Below are 17,000 nucleotides of genomic sequence, written 5' to 3' on the forward strand. Positions count from 1 at the left end.
CGTGGGGCTCCATGTGCTTTGGTTCACCACGTCTCAAGATGACGAGGACTGAAACCTGGTCCTTGCCCATCCCATATCCCTCCCCCTCCCTCCTTCATCCATCCGACCATCCTCTTGTGTGCTGCCCGTGCCGTGCCGTCGACTGGATGATGCCGACCCGTCAGATCGAGAAGGGGGGGGAGGGGGTTGGGCGCCCGAGACCTCCCCCGTCCCTCGCAAGGGATCAGAAGGAGGACGCTGGTGCTGAAAAGGAATTAACAACTCTTTGGGGGGTGTCCTCGGCGCGGAGGAGCTACCATGTGCTCTTGTGGCGCCCACCAGGTTCGGCATCCTTCCCAAGAGAGCCCTGGCGCCACAATCCAGATTTCCGAGCAATACGCTGTTCTATGTAGTACATGAGTACAGGTTATAGATTATACGATGCGGTAGACTGTAAGGGACTAATGGTATGTAGCATCCGGCTTGTCAAGGTTGTAACAGTACCGCTTCCCCCATCCCCCATCAGGCTTTCAGCTGAGAGAGCCCTGCCAGACACACAGACACACAACCTCACAGGTGTCAACTGTTCCAGCTGGCCAGCATGCCCCCCCCCTGCTGTGCCTTTCTTGTGTGTGTGTGTGTGTGTGTGTTATACACCGCCAAGCCACTCCAGAAAATGGTTGCCATGCCATCTTTGCAGGTTGTTTCTTTTTCTTTTCTTTTTCTTCTTTCCCCCTCTTTCCCTCCCCTTGTCCGTAATCCTAGCCCCGCGGCACACGAGCCGGTGCAGGGCGTTAAGATTCCTTCCCCAATCTCAGCCACGTGGAACCCGCTTGTCATGGCCGAAATACACATCCTAGTACACACAGTATTTATGTACTATATGGCAGTACATCACTGCAACATTTGGCTGCAGTGCTTGAAGGGAGAAGAGAATCAAGGTTCAAGAATGATAATAATAATAATTAAAAATTGAGGAGATCCTTCGGAGCATTCATGGGTACAAGTCGTTTTGTACCCACTCTTGCACCCGGCCTCTGCCCAGCCAAAAGGGGAGGGGGTTGACCTACGAGCATGTTACGAGTGGGCCATCAACTCCTCTAGCCTCTACTATATAGTGAGTTTTGCGCCAAAGATACTACGGTAGGTATATCCGTCAAGGGAGGAGGAGGAGGAGGAGGACGACGACGACGACGGCGAGAGGGGAGGTAGGTAAATATCACGGAGAAATTCGTCTTCGCCCTTGGAAACTTGGCAACCCTTGATGGTTATGGGCCAACCCCCGGAAAGCAAGCTATTGAGATAACAGCCGTTGTGGGTTTAGCCCACGGGGGGGGGGGGATGAACTCTAGAGACGGGGACAAGAAGAGAGAAAGATGATCGTTTCTTTGAGGGGGAAGGCGAGGTGCTCCTCTTCCTCATACAGAGTAGCTCAGCCCGGAATTTCCGGACTCGCGTTCCCAGCAGCCAGCATCAAGGCTGATGATGGTGATGATGGCTGTGGATGGCGAGTCTTCCCAGCAGGTCGAGTATTTTTTTCCGCCTGATTACCGAGTCCCTGGGTTTCAATTTCGAAAATCGGACATGACAGGTCAGAATAGTATCCAACGTTGATCACTCAAGCAGACCGTTTCTGCAATCCTTCTCGTTCTCTTGATGCCTGCCCGTCTCCCTATTATTGGCAACAAAAAAAAAAAAAACAGATAAAGATTTTTTTTTCCACCGTATCTACATTACATTGAACTTTATGATAGCACTTGAGCGACGAAGCAATCTCTTCCCACCTCTAGGCCGAGGTATATACTCCGCCAAATTGGGCCCTGGGAGAGCAAAAGAAAAGAAGAAAAAAAGCCCATGTGCGTCTTGTGAAATTTTGAGTTTCGCCAGCTTTTGGGCCAGAACCTAGAGGATCGACAGCGTCTTTTTGCTCGCGCGCACATCACTTCCCGCCTTCGTTGTGACCCCCCCCTTGCCCTGATGATCCCCTCCTCCCGTCTCCTTTTTGCTTCAGGGGTGGGCCTGATACCTCGGAAAGAGGGGGAGAGAGCGTGTGAGGGAAACGAAGTAAGTCGCCCTACTATACTATCGACTTCTCGTCTGAAATTACATTGCGAAGCGTACGGAGATATTGACTCTGCTGGGGAGTCCAGAATCTCTGCCAGCTCAAGTCTTCGCCCGCACAGCAAGCTCTGAGCCTACCACCAGTATCCCGAGTATTGTATTTCCTCAGCTGGAGAGAGAGGCAGGCATCCTTTTTAGCCCATCTCTCCTTCTTTATTCTATTTTAAGGAAGGAAGAAACAAATAAGATCATGACTCCTAAAGTTTTATTTATTCATTTACTTAGGATCTAACAATTTACTTCTTGTCAGCCTAGCCAACCTTGGACCAGCAAGGGAGGTTGTTCGTCTCGGCATGAACATATATTACTGCAGGCACCAACGACAGAGCTTTCCCCGAGATGAAAACAAGCGCAAGCACGTCCATTGGTACCGAGGACGCCTCGGGGGCTGCAATGGTCCGAAAGCTGAATTTTGACAGAGCAGTTGCGGTGTGTAGTTTCTGGAAAGCTGAAAGGCAAAAGTACCAAGATGAGCCCGTTTCAGCCGCGGTACGAGGGGCCATCTGATTGCAGGCTTGATTCCTTACTCAGTCCAATATGCTTTTCGATAATATGGGCTACACATCGTCTTTCCTTGATTCGCTTTGCTCTTAAAACCTAAGTATGCACATAATTAAATCACTACCTACACCTGTCGAGATGATGGGAGGACACAGCCTAAAGTACTTACTGTTGCTACTAGATGGCCAGACTTTGGTGGGCCACTAGCACTACTCCAGTGGTAGAAAAAATACAACACTGCCTCCCTAGGGGGACGGTACCGCCCCATGCTCTCAGCGGACGGTAAAGTGGCAGTAAACCCTGAAGCGGATCAGCCGGGATGGAGGCCAAGATGAGCCATGTGCCTGTGGCGTTTGAACGACTACTCAATGTACTATAGGTACTACGATGGGAATACAGTATGTATACGTCTTAAATTCACAGTACTTAGCTCCGCATACGTGTAGCAGTACTACATAGCTCCTTTTCCCGGCCCGCCCCCCCTGGTAAACAGTCAGACGCCCACTGTATTCTTACACCTCCCTACCTGTCCTCCTTTCCATTGTACATATTCCTTTCTTGTTTGAAATCAAGGTCTTATCTTTTCCAAAGGAAAAAAAAAACCCAAAAAAAAACCATAGACCCAGTTAAATTAATCGCAAGACTCTACTACATCGAGTTTAGCCCCAAATCTCGTCTTCTCTTCAGGCGTGTGTCCCCAAGAGAGCGAGATCGCGCGAGAGAGAGACGATTGAATAAAAAGCTCGTCGCCGCACTACCGCCACTACTTGCTGCAAGGGAAAGGAGAACGAAAGATGAAGAGAACCAGCCCAAAAGAACGTTTGGTTGGGCTTTAGTTCTCATCCTGCTTGCAGGTGACGTGTTGACAGCCCAGACCGCTTTTGTTTCCCACGAGAGGAGCCAGCATATACAATGTTAGCCTCGAAGAGCTGACATGCGTGAACGCCCCCCCCCCCCTGTGACGCTATCCAGCCGTCGCCCTTGCGACATATTTCGGGGGTTTTTGTTTCCCCCGTCTTCATTTTCCCCTCTCATTGTTATATTGGAAGTAGAAACCCACCCGACAGTAAACGCCTCATCTGCCTGTCCTGTTTTGTGATTCTTCCCCACTAGGAGCTTTTCCTCCCCCCCCCCTCCTCTCTCTTCTTTTTAACTTGGACCACACACACCAAGTCAAGGAACGTTGGCGAGTGCGATATACCTGGCTGAGGCCCCGCCCCTGGAGGCGGGAGAAAAAGCCACTCACTATAGTAGATGGATGTACTATGCAGGCGGGTTGTGGGCCCTTCACAATGTTCCGACTCTGCGCGGGAGGGCGGCTTTGTTACAGTATGGTATAACAGTCCTTTGATATAGTAAGCCTGCAGGGATGGGACTAACGGACAGAACAAGCCCTCGGGTCCATTTGTACAATGTCTTTGTATGTGTGTGAGAAAGAGAAGAGGAGGAGGCTTTGTACACAGTATCGAGAACCTCGGGACCCACCTAGAGAGAAAGAGAAGAACAAAAAGACACGAGGCTTGACCACTCACTATATTTGCCCTGACACATAGGTACCTGTGGCACTTTGCTTTTCCGTTGTGCTGCTGCTTGCTGCGTCATGTATTAGAGACATTTGCTGAACATGATACACACGGCATATATCCCGAAGTAAATTAATTGCTTTTGTCTTCTCAGGGATCTGCAGGTGTGATGCAATACAGAAGCATTAGGCGGGGCCCGAACAGAGAGAGCCCTTCAGTACTATGAAAGATGGCAGCCAATATCCGTGCGGTTACGACGCCGCATCTTTACACATGTCTGAACAGTGGGTAAAACATACATGATCCTTTGATGTCATTTTCAAGTGCTCATACTCGCCAAAGACACCGTCAAGACCGGACCACGGCGTGTTCAAACCTCAACTGCTAACCCACAAAAGGCCTTGCACGGAATTTCCCGTCGACTCAAGACTGTCCCTCGGGCGTGTTCTGACGCCCCACGTTCGTATCAAAGGAGGGGGAAGAAAAAAAAAAGATTTACTAGGAGAAAAGAGTCTCGAATATGTCCCGGCGCGAGACTGACGTGATGCATAGAACTGGTTACCCAGAAAGGAAGGAGAGGGAACATGTGCACATGTCTGACCCAGCAGCAGAGAAGAGACCTACCTTTGTTTCTCCTTCCCCACCACAGCTACGAGATCTGACATTGTCGTGCGTCATCGTTCAACCGCGTACCACTCACCCGTCACAAACAAGGGACGTCGCGAAGCAGATAGAGAGAGACTCGGACCTGAAGCTGAGGTGGTGGGTATCAATAGCAAGGCGCCACTGCGATTTCTCTGTCTTCTAATATCTGATTTCGTGGTATTTGAATTCCCAAAGAAGAAGAAAAAATCAACAGCAAGAATGATCCGGTACGACTGAGCGGGAAGAAACTCCGCGAGGCCCTTGAAATAATCCACTCTGGCAAAACCACTTTGTACCCAAGGGGGAAATATATAAACAACCAGATGGTTCCAGAATCAAAGTTACTGTACAAGCTGGATACCCCGACCTCTACATTTACGTAGCCGTCCTGGGAAGAGTGACTTCCACATTTCTAGACTTCCCACACTCCAATTTGCTGGGGATATGCACCAGGTGTGAGCTTCCTGCCACGAAGACAAGGTTCTTCATGCCTGCCTGTCTGCGTTGCCACACCTCTCTTGCTGGCATTCACACTCTGCCTTATTTAGGCACGCTCTGCAGGGCATGGGCCTCGATATCAGAGCCGTGGGACGAGGCCACGCGGGCCTGCCCCTTCTTCTGCTTGAAGCTCATCTGTACGTACCGCCCAGGAGGGGTGAAGCAGAAGATGACGGTCAGGAAAAACATGGGAATGGTGTCGAAGACGTATTGCCTGTATGGGTGGAAGCGACGTCAGTTAGAATCTCTGGAGTCTCGACTTGGGCTGTGGATCATAGAACATATTGAAGTTTCAAGACTTACACCCACTCGCGCTTGCTGGGGTAGCCGCCCCTACCCTCGGCAAAAGCGATCTCACGATAGATGGTTCGGACCTGGGCAAGCATAGCAGAGTCAGCTATTGGAGCGCCGGTATGATTTCCAACTCGACGAACCCCCTCTTGCAGGGCCGCCGGGAGGGGTGACAACGTACCATGATGAGAGCGCACGAGATGTTGACGACGTAGAGCAGGACTTCCCAGTGTGGCTTAAGCTTCCGGCCGTCGATGCCCTCGACCGTCACGTATTTCTCGCCGGGAATGGGCTGCAGCCTCTTCTGCACGTCGGCCTTGAAGCGCTTCGCGATAATGTGGAAGCGCACGGCGATGATGGAGAACAGGCCAAAGGCCAGGATCTGCACCGACACGCCGGCCAAGGCGATGTCCTTGCCTCTGTGCACCTTCTGGACGTAGTTCGGATCTGTGATAGAGGTGCCGGCGATCATAACAGCACCCACCAGCTGGAGGAAAAGCGCGGCGATATCGAAGCCCACGAAAATCGGGGTGCACCAGCGGGCTGCAAGGTTTCAGATCAGTCAGGGAGCTGTCCTTTTGTCCATCTTTTTTGGGGGACTGTCGCCAACAACAGCACGTCTCGGAACTTACGAGGGACCCAGAGGAGCTTGGTCGATCTGTGCTCCGCCGGGACGACATGGAAGACTATCCGCCCGAAGACGACATAGATAATTCCTGTCATCAACACTGGCGCCAGCACAATCAGGACGTACTGCGCGACGAACGGCGGCTTCTTGCTTGTATCTTTGGACGATGCGATCCTGATACCATAACCAAAGCACTCCACTGGAAGGTTAAGATGTAAATGCGTTAGTCCATGAACAACACGGGGGGTGGAGCCTTTCTCGTGTATATAGTCCGGCAGCAGGTCACGTACTTGCAACGGCGACGACCATGACGATCCAGATCCAGGCCTTGTGTCTGACCATCTGGAAGGCGTGCGCGATCATGGTCAAAGCGAAGAGGGCTGTCGCGGCCACGGCCGCGGCCGTAACCGGCTCATAGGCATACCAATTCGTGACACCTCCTGCGAGAGACGCCATCGTAGCAGGGGATAAGTATAGGACCGTCTCCTGTTCAGTGATCTCTTTCTGCTACCCTTCTACCGGTTGTCGCGAGTTGTACGTATTCTGTTGCCAGTGCTGATTGCAGAGGTGAGACCAGGAGAGTCTGTCGTCGACCCGATCAGACCAGGCAAAGGCGAACTAAGGGGAGGACAAGTTCTAAAACTATCAAAGTCTGGTAGGGAAGATGATGAAAAGACGACCGCAGGGCACAGTAACTCGGACAGCCCAAGAAAATAAAGGGCTTAAGAGGCGTGAGGTCGGAAAAGGCAGGTTACATTTGGATGAGCACCTGGGGCCCGGGCATCTTTAACATGCCCATCATTACCCGGGGCCCACGCCTAGGACACGGCATCAGAGGACCTCTCGTATGCCACGCATGAAAGAAGAGCCTTGGCCCCCAGCATGCAAAGGGAGTAACTCCAATCCCGCTGTGCTGGTCAGCCACGGGGTCGGAGCATCGAGCTCTTGGCCACAAGGCTGCGCAGATAGGCGATCAGAGTCTGTGCAAGGCCGACTTCCGTTGCTACCATACCCGGTGAGATTCATGGGGATCGACATGATGGCATGAGAATGGCTTGGCCTGACCAACATGAACTCCTCATACTGAAAAATCTTGAGTCGACCCTGGCCAAGCCCTTACGAGCCCAGAAGAGAAAAAAGCAGAGAACAAAAATAGCCGTTTTTGTTGGGCTGAAGAAGCAGCATGAATCAACACGAGACGTTCGTTGCGTGTCGAAAGGGCAGTGCCACGAGGGCCCTGCAGGATGGCAACCCTGTTTGAGCCTAGTCTAGACGTAAAAGCCCAGAATGTGGTCGGGTGTCGGTCTTCCTGACCTCCGGTGACATGTGCTACCATCCCCGAAGAGTTCAAGCGTGAGGCCTAAAGCGGGAGGAGGTCAGAGGCTGTATGCGGCTCTTAGACAGCTGATTGGCTGAATAGATAGTAATCCTTGTGGAAATCATCGGCATGTGCAGCGAGACCCACCGACGGGCATGATGGCAAGATGCAAATGGTCTTGGTCGTGGGTTGGAGGGAAGGGAGCTGGGATGCGATGAAAAATTTCAACATCTTCTTCGAGCCCTCTGGGCAAGCGAAAGATGAGGGCGGACTCTTGAGGGCGGCCGGCTGTGGTCACAATGCTTGTCGCCCGGTCAGCTTGACTGTAGCGTCGCGTTGATGCCGTCACGATACTCTTGATGCAAGGCAACGCGAAGTGTCGCTGGGCGACGCTGACACAGCTACGCAAAGGGTTAGTTGCATGACTGAGATTTGAGACGGTGTTGAACGGTTGGGATCACCTAGCATGGGTCCAGTTAGAGTCAATGCTCCGACATCCGTGTCTCTCATGCCATCGGAATCAAGGCCGCGGGATCCTCCGAGCGACATGACATGCAGGCGAGAGCCCCCGTTGGATATATTATGTCAGTCATCCTGACAACGACCGACGGTTGGGGGCGCAGGAACTCCAGATCCTCGACTTTTCTTCAATCATAAAAATAAACCGCGTCTCGGTCTCAACTCAAATTTGCCACGAAATCCACGCCCGCCCTCCCGAGGAAAGGGAGCACCCCTCCCGGCTCGGTGATGAGGTTGTTGTTACGGTTCCCGAAACCTCGCCGATCTATGACCCTCGAGCAGCAGAAGCGCGTCTCGGGCCAGTCCGCAGGCACCAGCCAATCTACATGCCAGCCTCCGCTCTGGTGATGAGCGGGGTCTCAGCTGGCTCATGCATGGAAGCCAAGAAGAACATTCTCCGGAACGACCGGCCGAGTGAGTGAATGGTGACATATTTCTCTCTCTCTCTCTCCTTATCTGTGGGTTGTCTTTGATCCATGTTCACTCTGTCAGCCTCAGCATGATGTTATTCACTTTCTTCTCTCACTCAATATGCTCGCATCATGGCTTCTCACAACCAGTGCTCAACGCTGATCTAGAGGATGCGGTCAGCATTTGGGAACCATACACTATGGGAAAGGACATGGGCTCATCAGACACTGAGATGGCCATGTGTAACTGGCAGCGCAGCTTCACTAGATGACCATGTCTGTGATGAAGATGAATTGGAAGGAATGATGGTTGCCGAAAAGCAAGCTTGGCGAAAAAGTCCTGCGTGCTAAAGGGGCAGACAGGCGATCTCTACCCACTGCATGCCTGGAACACCAAGAATCCGGGCGACGGCTGCGTTTCAACCCTCATGAACCTGAAGCTGGGCACAAAGTCGGTACACTTGTCAGCACTCCCCTCCGCCTACATCCAAGGTTTCTTTCACAGTGAGGGAGCACAATGCTCTCTTGATGACTGCTTCAATCTAGACACGAGATTTATATGTAGCACAGACCTGTTTGTTGCTATACAGGGAGGGCAAGCTGATGATGTGGTGACTTCGTGTGCCCAGGTGGTTGGAGTGATGATCACTGCTGTTGATGGTTCTTTTGCTGTGGTTGGAACCAGACATCAAGATTGTCACCTTGAGGGCCATAATCAGGGTGGATGGAACCTTGATGGATTTCAGTGCATGAGGGAGATGCAGTACTGATGCTTTGTTGAGCCTGAGCATTAGGTACCTCCTGCGATTTCCCCAATCTGGACGATACTTGGGGACTAAGGCAGATGCCCAAGTACGCTAGGTGAAGATCATCCACATCTGGTACCTGCCCTCTGGACAGGAGACTAGGCTAGCATCACGAGTGAGGTCTCTTGGTGCCTTCCACAGCAAAAAGTAATACCCTGATCTAAACTCATATGTGCTTGCAGCAGAGAGTGGCCATTAAGAGATGAGCTCTCAGCCTTGGCGGATTGTCTAGACATGATACAAGAAATGGAAATGAGTTAGCAGGTGCCTCTTCAGGCACCGAAAACCTCGTTAACCCAGCTGTCCCATGACTTTGAAGTCCCTCCTTAGCAGCCACCTGGAGCATCTTTGTCATCCAGTCCCCGCCCTGGCCCTGTCATCCTTACACCAGCCACATTACCTCACCAAGACTTGTACTTGAGTACCAGGGCTATCTCGTCCCATGTCTCTTGGTTTCAAGCCATGCTGAACATGCAGCTACAGCAGCAGCATGAGTTGTTCATTGGCTTGTCATGTCCTGTCATCCAATCCCCAGAATCAAGGACGCGTTCGTTTAGTGGTGAAAAACTCGAGGCAGACAAAGCCCAGTAAAAGTGGCGTAAGAACCCCTTCCCACCATTGACAATCACAGCCTTTTTGGGGATGCGTGCTACATCATTGACCTTGAAAGCTGCCAGAATTCCGGGATCAGTTCCTTGAGGTATGAGGTGGCCACCTTCTCTCTCTTTTTTTCTCTCTCTTTTTGCTCTTCCAATTTTTTATTATTAAAAAAAATTCTATATAAGCGTTGAAAGGTAAAGATGGTTGCTGTGCAGCTTGGTGTTGAGTGTGAAGGTATTCTCCTAGAAACTTAAGCTCGTACCACAGGTATTTTGGAGGAGGATAAGATCGGGCAGGAAAGCTGCTGCGAACATCTGGAGAGCTTTTAATTGGTGCTAGAGCGGTACCGCACACAGGCCAGCGTCCAGCCAAAAATCCGGGTATTTCACTAAAAGCGACAGGAAGAGAAAAAAAGAGCGCCTTGGCCACCTGAGGGGAACCCTGCTCTTTCCACATTTGTGCCTGGTCAGCTCTGGGGAAGAATTGACATTTTTTCTCTCGTCACGTTCATTTGCCTCACGTCAACAAGCGAGCAGCCCAATTTGAACCTCAACCACCTCCACACCTCTCCATTGTTCTCAGACGCCTCTGTCCTCCACACCACCACCTTCACGATTTTATTCACGCCTCCTGCAACAATCTTGATCAACAACCTTTCCACCGAGGTCATACCATTGTCCACTCGATTTCTTCCAAAATCATAGGCAACGTGTTTGTCATCATCCCACGCATACTTCTTCTCCCGAGCTGCCACACAACCTGGCAGTCGCCAGCAACATCACACATAGGAGTCACTGCTGCTGCTTTGTCCAACAATAGACTTCATCAAATCTTTCACCATATTCCATCTGTTCTTCGTTTCTCATCATTAACGTAGATAGGTTCATTTGCAGCAGTGCCCCTTGGTCCCTGCTCTCCAACCACCAATCCGCAAAGCTAAGACCTCTACCGACAGTCTCTGCACCTCCTTTACACAAGATCTAGTCCACCACAATCTGTCGAGAAAGAGACTGCGCTGTGGCAAGGAGACACAACATTCGAAGATCCTGAGTACGACAAGATAGGAAGCACAGCAGCAGCAGCAGTCAAACCCCCCACACAGTCAGTTGGACAGAACAAAATGGCAACAAACGGCAACTTCACCCACCAGGAGCAGTATGCTACCCCGCCTGCCACTTCTGACGCTGTTTCTGCTGCACCTACCGAATCAGCTACTGGCGCTGCCCTGTCTAAGGATGAGGTCGGCTGGTACTTTGTCGAGCAATACTACAACACCCTGAGCAAGAACCCCAGCAAGCTCCACGTGAGTTCAGCGCGCTGATCAAGGAGTTGCCATCATTCATTCGCTAACCTTCGTCTAGCTGTTCTACAACAAGCGATCCCAGTTTGTCCAAGGTCCTGAGGCTGAGCTAGTGAATGTTGCTGTTGGACGACAGGTATGTCTGAAATCCCCCCCAGCATTGAAGGCCATTGCAGCCACCCTTTCCTCCCTCTCTCGTGGAGCAGTGTGTCCTAATGGGTTTTCCTTGCAGGCCATTCAAGAGCGTATCAAGGAGCTCGATTTCTCAGACTGCAAGGTCCGCGTCTCGAACGTCGATTCCCAGGCCTCCTTCGACAACATCGTCATTCAGGTTATCGGAGAGATCTCCAACAAGTCTGGCGAGCCTAAGAAATTTGTGCAGACCTTCGTCCTCGCAGCGCAACCCGCCGGATACTACCTTCTCAACGACATCCTGAGATATATCAATGAGGGTGATGAAGAGACCGCCGAGGCCGCCGCGGAGGAGCCTGCTGCTGCTGCCGAACCCGAGGCCGCTGAGGAGCCCGTTCCTGAGGCCGAGCCCGAGCCAGTCCAGGCCGAGGAGCCAGTCCAGGCCGAACCTGCCGCGCTGGACGCCGACGCCATCAACAAGAAGCTCGAAGAGTCCAGCTCTCCAGCCAAGGAGTCGGCCGAGGATTCTGCCGTCGAGACCCCCGCTGAGGCCACTCCTGCTGTTCAAGAGACCACAAGCAAGCCCGAGGTCGCCGAGCCCTCCCCCGACCCGGAGCAGGCTGTGCAGGAGATTGCTGCTGAGGAGAGCAAGCAGCCCGAGGTCCCCAAGGACCCCAGTCCTACCCCAGCTCCCGCCCAAGCACCAGCTCCCGAGCCTGAGAAGCCCAAGGGCCCTCCCAAGCAGATGACTTGGGCTAACCTCGTGGTCGCTGGAGCGGGCAAGCCCACCGTTAAGCCCGCCATCCCGTTGCCAAACAAGGCCACTGCGGCCGCTTCACCTGCACAGACGCGACCCGCCGCCGCTACTACTGCCACCCCAGCTGCTGCCCCCGCTGCTACTCCTGCCCCCGCTGCCGCGACCGCGACGCCCAGCACGCCCACTTCTGTTGCCGAGGCCCCTGCTCAATCTGCGAACAAGGAGGCCAACGAGTGGCGCACAGCCGGTGCCGATTCCAAGAGACAGAGCCGACAGCACTCGAGCGCGACACCATCGGGCGAGAAGGAGGGTACCCTGGCCTACGTCAAGTTTGTCAACGAGAAGGTCAAGGACGACGAGTTGAGGGCCGCACTGAGCGCCTACGGTGATCTTGTCTACTTCGATATCAACCGCTCCAAGGTAAGGCAGCATTGTCTCTATGAACGTACCGCTCCACAGACAGACCTCCGCTGACATTTTATCTGCAGACATGTGCTTTTGTGGAGTACCAGACAGCCGCAGGCTGCCAGGCGGCGATCAAGGCAAGCCCCATCTCAGTTCAGGGCGAGAGCATTGTCATTGAGATTAGGCGTCCTAAGGCAAGTGCCTATGGCGGAGCCAACTACAGCAACAACCGTGGCGGTGTGGCTGGGCGCGGCCGCGGTGGTTTCGACGGCAACCGTTCCGGTAGCCAAGGAGGCGGACGAGGAGGTTACACTGGCCGCGGTCGTGGTGCCCCTCGTGGTCGTGGTGGTGCCCAGGCCACCAACGCGTGAACAAAGCCGCATCATGGCGACTCGATTTTTCTTGCTCAGTTCTAATTCGGGGAAGCGATTGAGCTGGTCAGCATTTCTTTTTTTTTTTTTTTTCTCTTTTTCTCTGTAATCCCCAAAAGTTGTTCCTGGAGTCTTTGGGAGTTTTTGGCCCGGTCGGTGGTGTCATGGCGGTGTGTGGTCGTGCTCTGTGAATTGGCGCATTGCGGTATCTGCATTGCAAAACGAGAGAAAAAACCACCTTTTCTTTTGTCTCATTCCGTTGATTGCTCGGGGCGTCCCCTGCGCGCACGTCGTTACTTGGTAGGGGCACAAGCGCACAGGAAGGCGGTCGTTTTCACTTCACATTTTGCATGATCATGTGGTCAAACACCTGTAGGAGATGGGAATGATATGCACGAGCAACGAGGAAAAAGGGGCCGCGGAGGGTGTGATACCAGGGCCGGTAGGAAGATTTGCAAAGGGCGACGGATATCAAGGACGAGGATCACCGGGGACGGGAAGGGAGGACGAAGCTTGTAATGATAAAAAACTCCACCTGGACGTGTACACCACCAAAACATAACTGACGACGAAACTCGGAAAACGGACGGGCACTCATGACGGCAGCCAGCGATTGTCTCCGAGTCTTTGCCAACCTGCATGGGTTTTTGATCCACCTGGCATATAGTTTATCTCCCAAATTCAAAATTCGGCATCAACAAGGGTTTCGATATGTCTCTTGGTGAAGCAAGTGGTTCGCCATGAACGCGCAGTGTCTCGAGTATGACATCTGGGGAGAAGGAGAGTGAAATCTTGGGGGGGAGGCAGTGATGCAACCTTCCTGTGGCAGCAGGAAGATGGTTGACCCTGACAAATCTTGCGCCATCGAGTACCCATCCAACGAGATGAGCAACACACACTTTCTCCCCGTCGAACTCGTCACACAGCTTCGGGAACAAAGCCCACAGGAAAGGTGGGAGGGCCACCTTAGGTCATCCCGAGCGCCCACGTGTGCATGATCTGCAGACCCTGGGCGCCGGCGAACAGGCAGGTTCAAGAGCCGAGATGGGGCCGGAGGAGAGGGAGAGAACAGGACATACACCTTTGGCTGGAAGGTGGGCGGGCGGTGTATGTCGGCGTCCCCTCTGGCAGGGTGATCGACGGCGCAGGGCTCATGGGGGAGGGAGGGACGGGATGGAATGGGGAAAAGGGGGGATCGGAGAGGCGGGATTTATGCAAACGGCGGCGACAGCAGCAAGAAAGTAGTGGAGACGGAAGGAAGAGAAGAGTGGTGAAGATGGCACTGAGTCCTCACCTCTCTTACAGTCTCTGTGTTACTTTCTCTCTCTCTCTCTCTCTCTCTCTCTCTGTGTGTGTGTGTGTGTGTGTGTGTGGAGGGGGGGGGGGGGGAGAGTTGGGCAGAGACGTTCTTCTGTAACGTAGTGCCCGGCCGAGCACGAGAGCAAGACGATATTGAGCTGGGTGCGTGGGGTTCTCTTAGGTAAGAGGGTGTTGGGCGATGAGGGGAAAGGGAGGGAGGGTGGGTGGGAGGTGCTTCCCTCCTCGCCTCCACCCCTCCTGTCGTTGTTGACTCAGGCGCTATGGCGAGGTATGCCGTGAGGTCGTGGGGAGGAGAGAGGAACCCTTTCGTACCAGACAGAGGTTCCGACGCTTCCGTGTTACTTCCAGAGGGAGTCGAGGACGTGGACGGGCAGATGGGTGGCTAGGTACTTTCGACGGTTGGGTGGGTTTGGGCGAGGAGGGGAAGGGGCTCATGCATGCCTATCTAACCCATACGGAGACGGCGTGGGGATGAGATAAGAGTACAAGTCACTTGGGGGAGGGTTGGCTGGTGTGTATGTGTGTGTGAGAGAGAGAGAAAGAGTGTGTGTGAGTCCTGAGGGCGGGATTGGTCTGTCGGTCTACGTTGCTGGTTGGGGGCTATTGCGACGATTCATTCATAGGCACTCAGCCAGCTGTGGGAGGGTTCTTGGTTTGTTGGTCGAGGAGGATGCCGAGGAAGCGAAAGAGGAGGCAGCTGCGGAGTAGGACAGGCGTTGAGCCCAGGAATAATAAAGGAGAGTAGAAAATGCTGGACGGACAGGGTACATCATGGGAGACCAGATCACAGCTGAAGTTCAAAGAACAAAGATACATCTACTCGACGATGAACTAATCAGATGAGGTGAGGGCACGATACCAGAGGTGTCTTGAGAAGCACAACAACTTTGCAGGAAGTCCAAACAAACAGCAATGACTAGTTGAGAGAATAATAGCAGCCAGGCAGGGCGAATATAGTCGCACTCATCAAAAGACAAAATGCCCATGCATGACTAGAGGATAAGTACACTACATTGTAAGTAGCGCCGATCTTTCGCTCGCGCGCCATTGAGTTTATTCCCTCCCTACACACGACCGACCCGTCATAGATTTACTCCACACACATATCGTATTTGGACGTATTGGTGCGCTGTATGGAGAGACGACACATGACATCCGCCCACAAAGTAGATATTGTATCTTGTTTGCAACCCCGACACGTGCCCCGAAACAGCGGGAGGGAGGGCGATGATCAGCACGCGGCGTACATCTTGACACGTCTCAGCCGCGCCGTTCATCCATCTCGATGCCCCAAACGACAAGGGCTTGTGTTGCACGATGATCTGCCTGGTCTCAGCCCGCATCGTGTCTTAGTCCCGACGAGGGGGGGAAGAGTAGAGTAGGAGGCAAGGTGGCCGCACGAAGGAGGAGGAGGAGGAGGAGGAAGGCAGTTACGAATGCGACTCACGATGATGGCCATGTGAAGAGGGGGAGAGTTGTTGTCAGCCTCGACAAGCGTTCTTTTCTCCTTCGTCCGTCAACCTCCTTCCTGTTCTGGTGGGACTGGATGACGACGATGGCTCAAGGAAAAACCGGACATGCCGTCCCGACATACCCTGCCATGCCATGTGGTGCCCAGGGCCCTTTCTTTCTGCTTCTCTTTTTCGCTTTCTGCCAGTCTCGCTCTCGTATGAGGTACTGCACTGTGGTGCTTTTGCTTTGTTAAGCAGACCTGCAGACCCTGCCGCCCATGAAAAAAAAAAAAAAGGACGAGTCTGGCCCTGCCATCGGCATGTCGGAACCTGGGCCAGCCAACCCAAACAACCAGCCAATCCCCACCGACAGGAATCAGGTCGGAGATTGATTTGATTGTGTTTGTATGTGTTACCCCCCCCCCCCCCCAGGTGAAACTGTACCCACTCCAGTGACGATCAGAGCTTCTCCTCAGCAAGTCCTGCCCTCTCTCCCTCTCTTTTTGGTGGCCACTGTCCATCGGGATTCGAGGATGATTTTGGGTATTTTCGTCCGAACCAGAACAATTCCTGGGAATGAGCGACGCCGGAAAAAAGAAAAAGAGAAAGGAAAAAGAAAGAGCAGATTATCAACGCCTCATCCAATCACCAACTACCTTTTCCTCTCTTTTTGATGAACCTCGCAAGCCGTTGCTCGAAGCAGAGCGAGATCATCAGTCGGAGCAGATGACAGAGAGGGGAAAAAGAGAGGCAAAGGTAGTAGGTGGCGGTGGCGTCAGGTCGATCTTGCTACTGCCTGCTTCCAGATTTATTCCAGAAGCCTGACAAGCGGGAGAAACCGCAGTTCTTTCGCCACTGGTGCTGACCATCATGAACGGTCAAGAGAAAGAGATGAGGGCACGTGAATGGGTGGGTTTGTTTGCTCACGTGCCCCCCTGGCGGCGTGTACAATGTGACTGTATCGAGACGGGCCTTTTTTGTTTCTTCTTCTTCTTCTTGTTCCCTTCCCTCCTCCACCAAAGATTAGGCCAGCATTCACAAGGATTGCCATGTTTAGTCAGCCCCTGGGCCAACTCAGCTGTTGTAGTATCGGTTCAGAAGAAGTAGGTGAGCCGATCCAAAGCGGAGAAGATACGCTGAGGGGGAGACTCGAAAGCATGATTATAACGAGGTTTGTGGAACACGGGAAAAAAAACGACGAGAAACAAGAAAACAAAGCATAAGAACCACCCAGACCCAATCTAAAAATACTATCGTAGAGGGGGATCATACCAGCCTCGCAAGCCATGTCGTTGCCTCCTCCCTCTCATGGCAATAGCCTCACAGGATCACGCAATTAGCACAATACCACCTATGCTGAACAAGATATACAAGCGACGCCGGCATGTCGACTCCAGACTCCCCGTTGCCAGGAGGGACGTTAAC

At 52.8% G+C, this 17,000-nt stretch overlaps 2 protein-coding genes across 2 annotated transcripts; both read right to left on the minus strand.

Annotated features, from left to right (window-relative positions):
- Positions 1-4,885: 4,885 nt before the first annotated feature.
- Positions 4,886-6,837, minus strand: M406DRAFT_354170 (RTA1-domain-containing protein). Its single transcript, XM_040922846.1, has 5 exons — positions 6,477-6,837; positions 6,191-6,385; positions 5,740-6,101; positions 5,571-5,641; positions 4,886-5,481 (listed from the first exon to the last, which is right to left on the minus strand). Exons 1-5 carry the CDS (start codon positions 6,640-6,642, stop codon positions 5,310-5,312), a joined length of 966 nt encoding a protein of 321 aa, XP_040780861.1. The 5' UTR covers positions 6,643-6,837; the 3' UTR covers positions 4,886-5,309.
- A 1,847-nt stretch (positions 6,838-8,684) lies between these two features.
- On the minus strand, positions 8,685-9,537 carry M406DRAFT_100615 (uncharacterized protein). Its single transcript, XM_040914915.1, has one exon. It carries the CDS (start codon positions 9,222-9,224, stop codon positions 8,976-8,978), a length of 249 nt encoding a protein of 82 aa, XP_040780862.1. The 5' UTR covers positions 9,225-9,537; the 3' UTR covers positions 8,685-8,975.
- Positions 9,538-17,000: the final 7,463 nt, after the last annotated feature.

The sequence above is a fragment of the Cryphonectria parasitica genome (assembly GCF_011745365.1).
Source record: "Cryphonectria parasitica EP155 unplaced genomic scaffold M406scaffold_1, whole genome shotgun sequence".
Classification (NCBI taxonomy): Eukaryota; Fungi; Ascomycota; class Sordariomycetes; order Diaporthales; family Cryphonectriaceae; genus Cryphonectria; species Cryphonectria parasitica.